The sequence below is a fragment of the Fusarium musae genome, chromosome 7 (assembly GCF_019915245.1).
Source record: "Fusarium musae strain F31 chromosome 7, whole genome shotgun sequence".
Lineage (NCBI taxonomy): Eukaryota > Fungi > Ascomycota > Sordariomycetes > Hypocreales > Nectriaceae > Fusarium > Fusarium musae.
In genome coordinates, this window is record NC_058393.1 from 822,357 (window position 1) to 836,513 (window position 14,157).

Genomic DNA, 14,157 nt, shown 5'->3' on the forward strand with positions numbered 1-14,157 from the left:
TTACGAGTTTCTTGGAAGTCCCATTGACATTGGTCTATCACATTTTTTGTTCTTCTACACTACTTGCATCGTAACTCTATGTTTATCGCACAACAGCATCCTTGAGGCTGGGGACAGTGCAGACACCACCACTCTCAGTAACAAGACGTCCACGGCCAGTCTTTCCAAGCTGCTCAACAACACCCGCATCAAAAGCAACCTCAAGACCATCGGTGGTAGTGAAACCAGGCTGGAAAGTCTCCCAGATCTTCTTCTTGGGGTTGAGCACACCCTCAGGGCTACCCTCCCAGCCCTCGAACCAAACACGGTCACCGGCCTTGGCACCCTCGGGGGGAGTGACGAGCTCAACGGGGCCCTTGTGGTCGTCGACCTCACCCTCCTTGATCTTGGGAGAGGCGGCGAGGACCATGGCGCAGGACTTGATGCCGCGCATCTTGACGGGCTTGAGGTTGCAGACCACGACGACCTTGCGGCCCTGCATGGACTCGAGAGGGATGAGGCCGTTGAGACCGGAGCAGACGGTGCGGCAGACTTGACCCTCGTACTCGACGTAGTCCTCGTTGCCGGGCTTGTCGCCGACAGCGATGGTGGAGACGTAGAGGGAGTCGGCGTCGGGGTGGTTGATGGCCTTGAGAATGTGACCGACTCGGAGGTCAATGAGAGCAGGGGATAGAGGAGCAGCAGGGGCGGGAGCAGCCTTTTGCTTGGGAGCCTTCTCCTTCTTCTCCTTCTTAGGCTTATCGGTAGCAATCTTCTCCTTGGCCGTCTCAACAACCTCCTTGACCTTCTCCTTGGTACGATCAACAAGCGAGGCCTCACCAGCACCACTAGCGGTAGCAGCAGCAGCCTCCTTCTTCTTCTTCTCCTTCTCGGCCTTGGCGTCAACGGGAGGCTTCACGTAGAGAACGTTATCACGATCAACCTGGACCTTGTTCTCATCCTTGACATCGAGGCCGAACAGGGGAGAGTTCTGGACAAAGTCGACGTGGCGGACGATGTGAGGATGTCCCTTCTCGCCGGTTCGCTCCTCGGGAGACCACTTGGCGACGATGGGGGCGAGGGTCTCGTAGATGGCGACGTCGGCCTTGGAGGGCTTGCTGCCGAGGAGGGTGGAGCGGCTGGAGAGGTGGTTGTTGAGGGTCTCGAGGATGGTGGACTTGTCCTCGGGGGACTTGAGACGCTCGGAGGTGGTGAGCCATTGCTGGATCTCGGCCTCCTCGGTGGGAGTGTAGGTCTGGGAGGCGAAAGATGCCATTCTGAAAGATATCAACGGGGAGAGGCTTCGGGGTGCCTGGCGGAGAAGTCGAAGGGCGAACAGGGTGGCTGCGATGAGAGATGAAGCTTCGTTATAGCTTCACTCGAACTGATGCTAAAGAGTTGAGAGAGTCTTGATATTTTCTCTTGGTGGGGTGGAGGGGTAATTCTGGCCTGTCACCAATTGAATTGGCGGGGAGAAACGGGAGGCGTTGCTGTGGCGCTAAGAGAGAAGAATGTGGCTGTACCCATCGTGTCTTCCATTTGCAACGCGCTAACTCGTGATATCGCCCCTTTCTCGCGTTTGCTCCTTTACGCGGTCACGCCCTTTGTCTCTTGTATTGTCAAAAGAGTAGACTCGGCAACGACAATTGTCCATGAGGAACTAAACAATCAATTAGCTTATACATTGTTAATTAATTGTTATTTCTTGCTCCAAATCACTTGTTTCGGACCTCTTTCTCCTATGCTCCTTTTGTATTCCCCCTGAGAAATTTCTCCCTTTTCTTTTCTTTTTTTCATTTTTTTTTCACGCCCCGATTCGAGGCGAGTCAACTACATCATCCTGCTCACTAGCGGATCGGATCGCCCAAACCACTAAACAAGCCTTGAGCTCGACTCGGCCCCTGACGCTCTTTTTTTCTCTCTTTATTTGTATTCTTGTTTACTCATTCTTTTGCACATCGTTATAATATTCATTTCTAAGATGGCGGCTCCCAAGTCGCCGAGCAACTCTAGCTCAGCTCGTTCTAATTCACGGCTGCCTACAAGCGTTCCCAGCTCGCCGCCCTCAGAACAACAAGATGATCTTGAAGGTGCCGATGAAGCGCTTATCAAAGAAGAGCAGGAGGCGCGTCTAGAAAATGAGAGAAATGAAGAGAAGCGACGACAGGCGATGCTGAAGAGGAAGAAAAAGAAGAAGGCGGAGACAAAATCTGAGCGTGAAGCCAAGGCTAGAGAACTTGACGACTTGCTCGCAAAGTCAGCTGCTTTCTCAGACATTCTCACCAAAAAGACTCAGGTGTTGGGTCGAGTCGGTAGTAGTCTTGATGGTAAGACGCTGGGTGAGCATAGTTTGGAGATGGCGCAACAACCCAAATGTATGATCAACGGGACTATGAGAGACTACCAGCTTGAAGGCTTGACATGGATGTATGAGATTTGCTCTCAAGGGATGTCCGGAATTTTAGCTGATGAGATGGGTCTTGGTAAGTTTGAGGCTCACTCCATGAGTATCTTATGAGTGCTGACTCATTCCAGGCAAAACTGTTCAAACCATCGCCTTGATTGCGCTACTCCGTGAACAGGAGAACTATCTCGGCCCTCATTTGATTGTCGCTCCATTGAGTACACTCTCAAACTGGGAGGACGAGTTCACCAAATGGACTCCTTCCATCCCAGTCATCATGTATCACGGCAACAAAGATGACCGTGAGAAGATCTTCAGGACCAAAATGCTGAAGCATCTCAAGGCAGGTCGTCCCACCACAAAATTCCCTGTGGTGTGCACATCCTATGAGATGGTTCTCAGAGATCAGCACAACTTGTCCAAGATCAACTGGGAGTTTATCATCATAGTAAGTCTCATCATCTTATTCTCATCTACACCAGGTTAACATGAATCTTAGGATGAAGGCCATCGCATGAAGAATGCAGACGCCAAACTGTTTCAGCAGCTTCGTCAGTTCTCATCTGCAACTCGTCTTCTCATCACTGGAACACCTCTCCAAAACAACCTCAAAGAGCTATGGTCGCTACTCCACTTCCTGTTGCCCAACATCTTCACAGACTGGGAAGCGTTCGAATCTTGGTTTGACTTTTCTGATCTCGAAGATGAGCAGGGCACAGAGGAGTTCATCGCTGATCAGAAGAAGCAAGAGCTCGTCAAGAAGATTCATCTCATTCTTCAGCCTATGCTTCTAAGACGTATTAAACAGGATGTTGCTGCCTATCTCCCCAAAAAGAGAGAATACGTGCTCTTCGCGCCCATGACAAAGGAGCAAACAGACCTTTACAACGTGCTTACCAACAAGAAGGTCGATACCAGACAGTATCTGGAGGACAAGGTGCGTGAAAAGATCTACGGCACCGGATCAGCCGAAGCAAGCACCAAGTCATCTCGATCAAGCAGCGTCGCAGCTCCAAACACTATGACGCTTCCTGTTCGTGAATCCCCGCGTAAGCAGCAGGTCGAACCAGAGGAGCCAGCAGCCAATGCCTTTTCGGTCATGATGGCTAAGCGTGGCCGTGGCAGACCACGTAAGAACCCGAAACCTGAAGAGGCACCCGTTACTCCCAAGTCTGGAGGTAAACGAAAGGGTGCCACTTTAGAGCCAGAGCCAAAGAGCGCCAGGTCCACCCGTCAGTCAACACCAGCGAGCACGCGTGGACGACCTCGAAAGACAAGAACCTATAAAGATGCTGGTTCAGATGAGGAGAAGATGTCTGATGATGAGTTTGAAGCCAAGTTGGCCAAGGAGATGGTCTCTGACGATGAGGACTTGAATGATCAGGTGTCATTAACACCAGAGGAGCGCGAACGGGCCGAGGCATTTGAGCTTGCGAGTAAGTTGACCTCCTTTGCTACTCAAGCATATACTAACATGATACAGAAAAGCAGATTGGTCAAAAGAAGCTCGGTAACCCCCTGGCACAGCTGCGGCTTGTTTGCAACTCACCTCACAATTTCTATAATCCTTGGATCGCCTCAGACCTACCAGTCGACGACTCCATAGTCACTGCTTCCGGCAAAATGCTTCTCCTAGATCGTCTGCTCCCTCGTTTATTCCAAGACGACCACAAAGTCCTCATCTTCTCACAGTTCACAACTCAGCTTGACATTCTTGAAGACTACTGCCGTGAACTCCGCAGCTGGAAAGTCTGCCGTATCGATGGCTCCGTCGCACAGGAAAGTCGCCGAACTCAAATCGCTGATTTCAACAGCGATCCCGAGTACAAGATCTTTCTGCTCTCTACCCGCGCAGGTGGTCAGGGCATCAACCTCGCTTCAGCAGACACAGTTATTCTATTTGACTCAGACTTCAACCCCCAGCAGGATCTCCAAGCTCAAGACCGCTGCCATCGTATCGGCCAAACCCGCCCCGTCGTTGTATTCCGTCTCGCAACCAAGGACACAGTCGAGGAAAACCTCCTCAACTCCGCCGACGCCAAGCGCCGACTGGAGAAGCTCGTCATCAAGAAGGGTAATTTTAAGTCAATGGGTCAAAAGATGGATCTCCACGAAGATATCGACCCTGAGTCGCTCCGCGCCCTGCTTCTGAAGGATGGCCAAGTGTACAAGGCCTCAGGGGGTGAAGAAGTCCTCAGCGACGCTGATCTGGATGTTCTATGTGATAGAAGTGAGGCAGCTTATGAGAAGGCTGCGAGCGGACAGGGCGATGCTGATGCGTTCCGCGTTGTGGAAACTGGCGCTGACTCTATTAAGATGGCGCGAAAGGATTGAGTTATACAAGTGTATTATTATTTGCTGATGATATTTGTTGTTTGGGATTGTGGCTGGAAGGGTTACTTATCTCTGTATGTTATCATTGCTGTGGATTTGCTAAAGCGTGTTATGGTCTTCGGTCGGTATGGAGTTTAGGTACTACGTTTGTACAAAGTTACTTGGTGATTCTTATTTATTCTCTGTGCACTTACTAACCATCAGTTCACAAAGTTCTAAAATTCTGTTAAGATTTTGTGCGTATATCACCTGAGCGTGCTGCCCTATGAAGTATAAGATTATAAACGACAAATCACGAAGCAGCTCGGTTCTATAAACTTCATTGTCTATATCACTGTCAATACAAAGAAAAGATTAGACTTTGGCGGCGTAGGTGTGAGTATACAAAGGAGACGTACACTCCGTCTCTTGATCCTTTTCTTTCACTCTCTTCATCATCGCCAACCCATCCTACCCACACTTCTCTTATACCTCAAGTCCTTTCTGTAGAAGCGCTTATCACCTCTGTTATCACAAGATGTCTTCTCAACCCACCATCAAGAATTTGCTCCCCAAGCTCATCGCCACCCTCAACAAGATCGATGCTACCACCAAAAGTACCGATGACACCATTAGCACACTGAGAGATTCCGTCGGCGAACTTGAACGCACCGCCAGGGATCTAGAGTCCACCAACAACATGATACACGAGTCGCTCACCAGACAAGAGCGCAATATCAACAGAATCGAGTCGAGACTGCGCCGTATTGAAGACGAGCTGCAGAAGAAGCACACACAACAAGAGGCAGAACGTCGCCTTAAAAGGGTGCAGGTGAGCAAGGACAGAGAGGAGAGAGAAGAGAGGCACAGAGCGGCATCGAGGGCGTTAACGACAAGTATATCAGAGAGGAGGCAACAGGATATCATGGAGCAAGCAAAGAAAACATTTGCCGAAAAACCATGGTCGGATCATTTTGGGACCAATTGAGAAGTTTCAGGCCTGGAGAAAAAGAAAGGTCATCTTATCATAAGCTATAAGAGGTATCTGAATACAAAAACACCAAACGCCTATCCCCGGGGCCAAGCCTGCCAGTGATGCTAATGCTGAGTCCAGAAGGGTTAATTAATCTCTTCCACGAATCCAATCTGCCTCCTGGCATCTGCTCCCCCTCCAGGTCCTGAAGCAAGTCTCTTTGCCAATCTCTCCTGTGTCTCAACCAACTTTTTCTGCGCCTCGAGTCTCCTCTTGACTCTTTCGTCTGCGCCTCGTTCGATTCGTTCCAACTCTTCACGCTCACTGATGCGTAGACTACTAAGTGCTTGCGCATTACCGGCTCGTTCAGAGTTCAATTTAGATTCCCACTCAATCATCTTCTGTTGTCTGGTCTCTTCGGCTTTGAGTTCAGCTGCGGCGACTTGTTGAATACGCTCGAGGCTGGACTGCGTGACCTTGTTCTGCTCCAGCTGTCGTCTCTTGACAGCTGCTAGGAAGAGCGTTTCTTCAAGATCAGCCTTTTGTCGTGTTGCATTGATATCTTCGTTGTGGAGTCTGCGACGCCGAGCATCCTCGATTTCTGCCTTGTGATTCCAGATCTCTCTCTCCACACTGGCCACTTCCTTTGCTCTTGCAAGCGCAATAGCATGGTCTTCAGTTTCGAGTGCAATTCGTCGTAATCTGGCTTTTCGTTCGCGTTCTTGGACCACCATATCATTAGGGAGACCAACTGCATCGTCAGGCTGGTCTCCAGAGTTTGCGTAGTATACATCCACTGCTCGGTTCGCTCGAAGAAGGCTGAGGAGCTGGTCTCGAGTATCCGATTCGGGCATAACTTTGCTGACGTACATTGTCGGGGAATACGTAAACTCGCCATCGGTGTAATGATTAAACGGTTTGTTGATCTCTTTCCACATAGCCACTTTCAAGAAACTGCGAGTAGTGGCAATAGGGTCTGCAGAGTCGAAGCAAAGAAGAAGCAGAGACTTCCCATGCGACTGCAAGGTTAAATCTGAGCCAGCGTCGATCAAGAAAGTCATCACCTTCTGCATGAGCTTCTCTGCATCTGCTGTCATTTTACCAGACCCTGCTCCATGGCGACAGACTTCGCCAAGAGCAGATCTTCCATCGTGTAGTGAACTAGGGAAGTCAGGATGGTGACCATGTTCCACTAGGACTGATACTGCTGCAAAGTTGAGTTCTCTAGCAGAGTTATGTAGTGATCCATCATCCTTCGACTGGTCAAATGCTAGCAAGTTACCCATCATGCGAGTCGACAGCTCACCGCCAATATCGGTGGCCATCGCAAGAGGTGTTCTGCCCATGGCATCGGTAATATCGACGCTCGCTCCTTCGATAAGTAGTTCCTTAACTATATCGGGTCGGCGAGCTTGGATAGCGATCATAAGGGGGGTGGTTCGGCTGATTGATGTCTCGAAGTTGACGTTTGCTATAAATGTTAGAGATGAGCCTGCAATGAATAACAATGAAATACATACCACCACGCTCGATCAGCATCTTAATCAGTGCTGAACTGACCTTCTTCTGTGGCTGAGCAATCGCCCAGGCAAGCACCGTCACCTCTTCAGGCTCCTCCACGCTGTCGTGGATACGATACATTGTTGTCTGATCGTGATAGAAACCAGCATCCAACAACGTTTGCAACAGTTCTGTCGACCTAGGATACTGCGATATCGCCCGGATGAGGATCGGATCCGACCCAGCACTCCGCGTCATGACATCTAGTCCTACTTCTCCATCGCGATATCCCGAAAATAGTTCAAACAGCTTCAGTACCTCATCAGGCGACCTTGCCGTATCAAACACACGCTCAAAAGCAAGCGCGAGAGTTTGTGGTGATGGCTTGCAAGCAAGCAGCCTTTCTGTCCAATGGGCATTACCCTTTGATGCTGCGCAAATCAGAGATTCCCCATTCTCAAAGTCAATATCGACTCCATGAGCGACAAACAAGTCAACAAACTCATCCGCCAATGGCTCAGTCTCGTCTGTGCTATTCTTCATCACCTGTACCAGAGCACTGCTAACAGCCACTCCCTTGGCCCCTTTAGCTAGAAGCATTTTTGCAACCTCTAGACCGTTCGGAGAGAACCATGTGCTGAACTGTGTCTCTGAGAATCCATTTTCGAAAAGCTTGAGTATCTCATCCTCGTCAATCTTGCTACCGAGGAGAAGATCTAGTGCCGAAACCTTGACACCTTGCACAGCTTGGGTAAGGGCGAAGCAACCATTTGTGAACGGTGATGCTCCAGAGTCAAGCAAGACCTGGATAAGTCGCTCATCTGGTTCATCTTCACCAACTGCCTTGCTCAAGGCAATGTGGACTTCATCCACAGCTGGCATGCCTGCTTTCATCAGGTCTTGGACTATATGCAGCCTGGTATCTTGGTTAAGTTTCCAGCTTGCCTTCATGGCCCTAACCAAAGTAGGAGGCGATGCCTTTTTCTACAAACATGTTAGCGACAGCGTGTCTAAATGGCTTGTCAAACTTACCTGATTACCGCCCTCATGCCACAATCCCAACAGCAACTCGAGACTACCAACAAAAGCGCTTCGGGTTGCCGCCACAACTGCCTCGCCGTTACTGTAGTTGGGGTCTGCACCCGCTGCCAACAGAACACGCAACACTTCATGGCCCTCTTCGCCGTACTTTGCAGCTGAAACGAGCTGAATGTCGACAACCTCTCCAGAAACACCCCTCTTGAGGAGGCGCTGGAAGACCATCGCCCTTTTATTCAAATCTCTAACCTCAGTCGCAGCTTGGAATCCACGCTCCAATGTCAACTTCTGGGTGTCGGCATTAGACTTGAGAAGCACATCAAGAACTTCAACAGAACCGCCGCGGCACGCTTCAATGATAGCTTGACCTCCGTTGATGGAAATACTGGCACCATGAGCAATAAGAACATCTCCAAGTTCCAGATCACCATCCCTTGCTGCAACAAGCAGAGCGTTAGAGGCTGCTTGAGACGAAACGCCAGATTTTGCCAGACGATTGCAGATATCTAGACGAACTGTCCAGTCGGCGATCTTCATCGCTTGCTCCAAGCAGGAATCTCTGGTCTCGTCCGTATGCTTGAGCTGTGAGAGAAGGAGATCTAAAACCTCGACCGACTCTTTCGTGACAGCAAGTGCAAGGGCTTCTCCATCAGACGCATCAGCATAAGTGGCTAGAACGCAGATCAAAGCGACGTCTGTGGTGAAATGGCTAATAGCATGGATCAATGCTCTGTTGACTTCACGAGGGGAGGCTCCAGATTCTACTAGACTCTTAGTGAAAGTCAAGCGGGTCATAGGATCCGAGATCTTGAGGGCCTGCGGAAGAGCGAATGCGAGTGATGCCGCTGTCGGTGGTTTCTCACTAGCGAACAGGGTATCAACTATCGTGTCCTTGGCTTCTTTGACCGCACTGCATAGTGCCCTTGCCTGGAAAGCGTTCACATCCGCGCCGCGGTCCAAAAGTTTCTGTAGTGTTTTGAACGAGGCATTGCCAGATGTGTCCTCGATAAGAGTCTGGACTTCATGCACAAGCATTGCATCCAGGTTGATCTTCTTGGGGGATCTAGTCAAGATGACATCAAGTTTCCAAGCTTTGTTCTCGCTTGATGGGATTTTTGCTAGTCCTTCGAGACAAACAGAGATGGTGTCATTGTTATGTTTTCCCAAGGTCAGGATCAAATCAATGACCTTAGGGTCAGGGGTTTGAGCGGCTTTTTGCAGAATATGGCCATTAAGGCCATTGATGTCTGGCCTTCCTTGTTCAAGGATAAGTCGAAGAAGAGACATGTCAACAGGTGTTTCCGATATATTCGCCAGGAGAGCTTCCGCAACCTGTTGTCCAGCGACACTCGCCCTTGCATTAAACAGCATTGACATCATCTCGTACCTGATTTGGTGGTTATCGATACTCATCACATTGTTGACATGCGCAGCTGCTGTCTGGGGAGAAGCGTTTTGCATCAAGGTGGTGAATAACCCCAGGTCCATCTGGTTTATGATCTGTGTGAGTCCAGCACCATCGTCATAGTTGATGTCCGCATTATACTTGAGTAAAAGATTGATCAGGGCGTCATCTCTCTGGGAAGGGTCTTCACTGATTGCATCTTGAAGAGCCTTGTGCAAAGCTGGGCCGGTTAAAGCTCCCCTGAGAAACATCTCAACCATACGATATCGATCCGTTGGGGGTAGGCTCTTAACCAGAGGAAATATTGCGGTAAGTGTTTCGTTCGAGGGTCTCGCGAAGAGGATCTTGGCTGCCATGTCTGCATTACCGGCTAGGATTGCTATCCGTAGAGCTTCTCCGTTCTGGTAATTAGGCGATGCAACAGCGTGACGGTTAGTGATGCGTGGCTTTACCTGCCCATTTTGCTTTCCGCTTGGTGGCTCGCGAAAGTGTGGGTTGAGTAAAAGTTCTACAGAATGAGCATCCCCAGCTTTAGCAGCTACAATGAGGCAATCGTTCAGAACATCGCCATTTGCTCCTCGTCTGAGGAGCGAGTATAGCAAATTTTGTCGCGTCCCAGGATCTGCATGTTGGGGAATCAGAGGGACACAACTTGATGCCAATGCAGGATCAATCTTGGACGATCCGTTGAGAAGAGAACCCACAAGGCTGGTTTGGCCCTTCGAAATGGCGGTTTTCAAAGCAGAAGCGTCGTTGTGCTCGATCGAAGCTCCATAACGAGCCAAAAGGTCTGCCATCTCAAAGAACTGTGTCTCACAGGCCACTTCAAGTGATCTTTCCAGTATAGGTCCTTGGGCGCCGCAGCAAAGCAGAAGCTCAGCAAAGTCAAGTTTCGACCGCGGTTCTAATTCTGTGTTGTTCATGAGCTGCTCGAAAGCCTCATCAAGGCCGGGACTTTGAGGTGGCTTGTTTCCCGTGGCGATCGCCATCGCGATATCTCTTCGCTGGTCGTTGATAGCGATCTTGAGAGCTTCAGCGTTGTTGTAGTTCCCATCTGCGGTGGAACGACTCAGATGTAGAACAGTGTCGAAACATTGTGCTCTTGTGGCGTCGGTAAGCGCTTGCGATGTGCATATTTCTTCTGGCCGTCCATCGGATCTTAGGATAAGCGATGCGATCTCTGATAAAGCTGGAACAGAGCACGCCTTGCGGAATTCGTCCTGCCCTTCCGCAGTGTTGGATGCATTTGCTCCATACCTCAATAGGACCTCCACGATTCGCGCGTTCCTAGTCCTTACCGCAGCTGGAAGACAAATATCGAGGGTCAATGGATCAGCATGCGGTATAAGCACATGTACCATGTCTAATTGGTCTCGTTCAATCGCGGATTTGAGAAGGCGAGTTCGATCAAGACCATGTTCGACGCTTTTTCGTCTGTTTAATAATCCCTGCTTCTGAGTCTGCATACCACCTAAGTCGACACCGGCTGCAGCCAGTTTCGCAATCAATGATTCGGCTACACCGGGCGAGCCTGAACTGTCGACCCAAGAGTTCAACACGTTTAGTATCTCTTTGGTATCCCAATGCTTTCCCTTTTTCAGGTTACTCGATGAGAAGGCTCGCGACAAACCACTCTTAGGTCGCAGTTGTGCGACTTCAGCGGACCGCCTCTGTAGCAGGCCGTCAGCGACTTCATCATCGCCGTGCGTTCGAAAAGAGGTTGGGTGAGGTGGTCGCGTGAGAGGAGTAGGGGCATTGGGTGGTAGAGAGAAACCCCATTGCTGTGATAATTGGATAATGCGCCTCTGCCGGGCGTTAACCGTAGAGGAATTCATTTCAAGATGCGGGTATCATTTGAATCGGCGAATAGACGAGTCAATGATTATATGAGCTGTTAGAAGACGATTGCAGAGTCGATTTGAAATGCTGTAAATATGGCGGCGTTGTACTGGGTATCAAATAATGAATGCGTGTTTGTTGTAGTTGAAAGAATGCAAATTGAGATGGATGAATGATGCGTGGTTGAGAAGAATGGAAGTCAGCCCCTCACAAGGCTGCGATGATATTGTTGTTGTACAATTGAGGCCGGTACTTCCTGGCTTGGCCGAGTGTGCAGTGGCCTCGCCTTTTGTCTCGAGGTGAGGTCCAGTCGGAGGCGGTTCTTAGTGGAGTGTTACAGAAAATGCCTGAAGCCGGGGGGAGCCTGAAGGCTGTGATACCCCACTGTGTGTGCACTAAGCCACAGCCGCAACACCCCACACACGTCTGGGTGTCACATCGTGTACTTCACTGGATGGGAGCCTCCAATGAGACCTGATATCTTGTGTTTAGTCTTGATTTCAAGGTTCAATTGGATCAAAGTTCTGTTCTACTGGTCTTGAACCTCAAGGAAGCAATCGCTAACTTCGGCAGTGTATAATGTCTAATGTTTCAATGCAGATTACACTTGGATGCCCTGTCGTCGAGGTAAACGCCCTAAAACATGCACTCTAATTGAGGTGACGTATAGCGGCCCAAGGCCTAATTGATAATCACTGACCCCAGCATTGGACGAAACAATGGTCGCAAATCACTAATTCAACTGCAATATCTTTCCAATTACCTCAATGAACATCTCAATACAAATTAGCCGGCCTCAATAAGAATCCTTCGACGCACGTATACAGGGACACTCCCTGGACGAGCTTGCGAAGCTCCTCTCATGCCAAGCCGCCTGCACTGCCACGATCCTCTGTCATGACATCTGCTCCAACTGCCACTGACACATGAAACCAACGCCCGGCCCCTGGCTGAAAAACTCTCGCGGCGATCACTAGGCCGTAAACAGGCCAGTTCGGGCGACGCCTAAGAATAAACCCGTCGGGAGGTTGGACCGACGCCTCCGTCTAAGAGGAGCTGGCCACGCGTATGCTGGCGTAGCCTCAACCTAAATGAGACTTTCTTTCGAGACTAATGTGAGAACTTCTGTAAATGAGATATGAATGGGCTGATGTTTGAAGAATCCTTCTCGTGTCCAGTAGCTTGAAATTAGCGTTAGAAGTTTAGCCAAACTGTTGGAACAACGTTTTAGTTGACGAGGACTAAGCCCTTTGGAGGTAGCATTTGGAACATTCTTTTACAACTCATGGAACAACAATTTACTTCCTCCCTTCCTTATCGTCTATTCGTCTTCTTCTTCTTTTCCGATTGACTCAGTCGGTGTCACCGTATATTGACTTGAAGGAGGCGCAATTATAATTATGCCGACTCGGTCGTCTACCCTAAATCCCAACACCTGGATTGATAGTCAATATCCTCTGTTCAAGACTGGTCTGCAGAATTCAGCAGACGACATGGATGACATCGCGTATAATGACCCATTGAGAACTAGCATAGCGATCTCGTCAATAATCGAGATGCAGGCTCGTCCAGAACTGACCTGGTCCCTGACGTGCCCATATTAGCTGTCAACTAAGTTCGCAACAGCCTTGAAACAAGCAATGCGCAAGCTTAACTTGGGCAAAGCCACACTCGGCATTTGTGTTGGAGTAGCAGCCAATCGATGTACTTCAAATTCATGATATCATAAAGTTGTCATTGCGGTGAACGTTGAAGAGGGCTACTTAAATCATGACGACTCGGTTTATCAGTCCAAGTTGGCTGAGGCATCACGAGGTCCATCTGATCAATGCGCTGTAACACTGGTGCATATCAGTGGTACGAGACCACATAAGGATATAAGAGGATCTCCTCAGGCTTCCAGGCGCAAAGTTGTCCGTATCTGTAACTACCTACCTTATGGTGCAGACTAGATCTGAGAATCATTGTCGACATCACCCTGAGCCCAGCAGTATCATCAGATGTCAGGCTGTGATATTTGAGCAGCTTTATCACAATTAGAAAGGCTTCTGCGGCTGAAAGATATTTTAATTCCCGCTATAAGCATGGATAGGCCTTTAAAAGTTCGTTTCAAACCACAGACTGCATAAGTATCAAGATCTTTGATGTCCAGCTCTTGGCTATAGGGTAGTTTACTTTTGTGTAAGTGATGTGGGTAAGACCTTAGCCGAACACTAGCACAGCTCAGTTTGAACCGATATAGTGGATGAGATCGAACATAAACTGCAAGACTTGTGAATATTGTGCCTCATTTCAATTTGTTACTATAGTTGAGACTCGAGATAGGGTGTGTATATGTAAACACCGAATATAGAGATGATAGGATAGACGCAGGATCATCCATGGCTAACCATGTCATCTGCTTTCTAGAAGAGCAACTGTATAAGCAATGGAACGGCCGATCTGACCAGTCACTCAGCCAAGTAAGCACTCTATCTATTACATCTACCCAATATATCGATCTCGAGACATTCGCATCAACATCTTTTCCCTTCTATCTAAATCCGAAACCGCAATCATGACGTGCAATCACCTCAGTATCATTACCCCGCCATCATGGGCCCGATCCCCCATCCCGCTATAGCTCCGAACCACTCCTCCATCCAAAACCGCCCTCTTCCGACCCGACACATTAATAATCCCCCGTCCCGACACTCACCCTCACCC

At 49.3% G+C, this 14,157-nt stretch overlaps 3 protein-coding genes across 3 annotated transcripts; 1 reads left to right on the forward strand and 2 right to left on the reverse strand.

The window, feature by feature from the left end:
- Positions 1-82: 82 nt before the first annotated feature.
- J7337_009449 (uncharacterized protein) lies at positions 83-1,255 on the reverse strand (the record flags this gene model as incomplete). Its single annotated transcript, XM_044827045.1, has 1 exon — positions 83-1,255. The coding sequence occupies one exon, from the start codon at positions 1,253-1,255 to the stop codon at positions 83-85; it is 1,173 nt and encodes a 390-aa protein (XP_044677639.1).
- Positions 1,256-1,960: 705 nt separating this feature from the next.
- J7337_009450 (uncharacterized protein) lies at positions 1,961-4,717 on the forward strand (the record flags this gene model as incomplete). The annotated part of the gene is made up of 4 exons (XM_044827046.1): positions 1,961-2,462; positions 2,515-2,831; positions 2,883-3,819; positions 3,867-4,717. 4 exons carry the CDS (start codon positions 1,961-1,963, stop codon positions 4,715-4,717), a joined length of 2,607 nt encoding a protein of 868 aa, XP_044677640.1.
- A 1,098-nt stretch (positions 4,718-5,815) lies between these two features.
- On the reverse strand, positions 5,816-11,447 carry J7337_009451 (uncharacterized protein; the record flags this gene model as incomplete). Its single annotated transcript, XM_044827047.1, has 3 exons — positions 5,816-7,140; positions 7,190-8,153; positions 8,202-11,447. The coding sequence occupies 3 exons, from the start codon at positions 11,445-11,447 to the stop codon at positions 5,816-5,818; spliced, it is 5,535 nt and encodes a 1,844-aa protein (XP_044677641.1).
- Between the last annotated feature and the right edge of the window lie 2,710 nt (positions 11,448-14,157).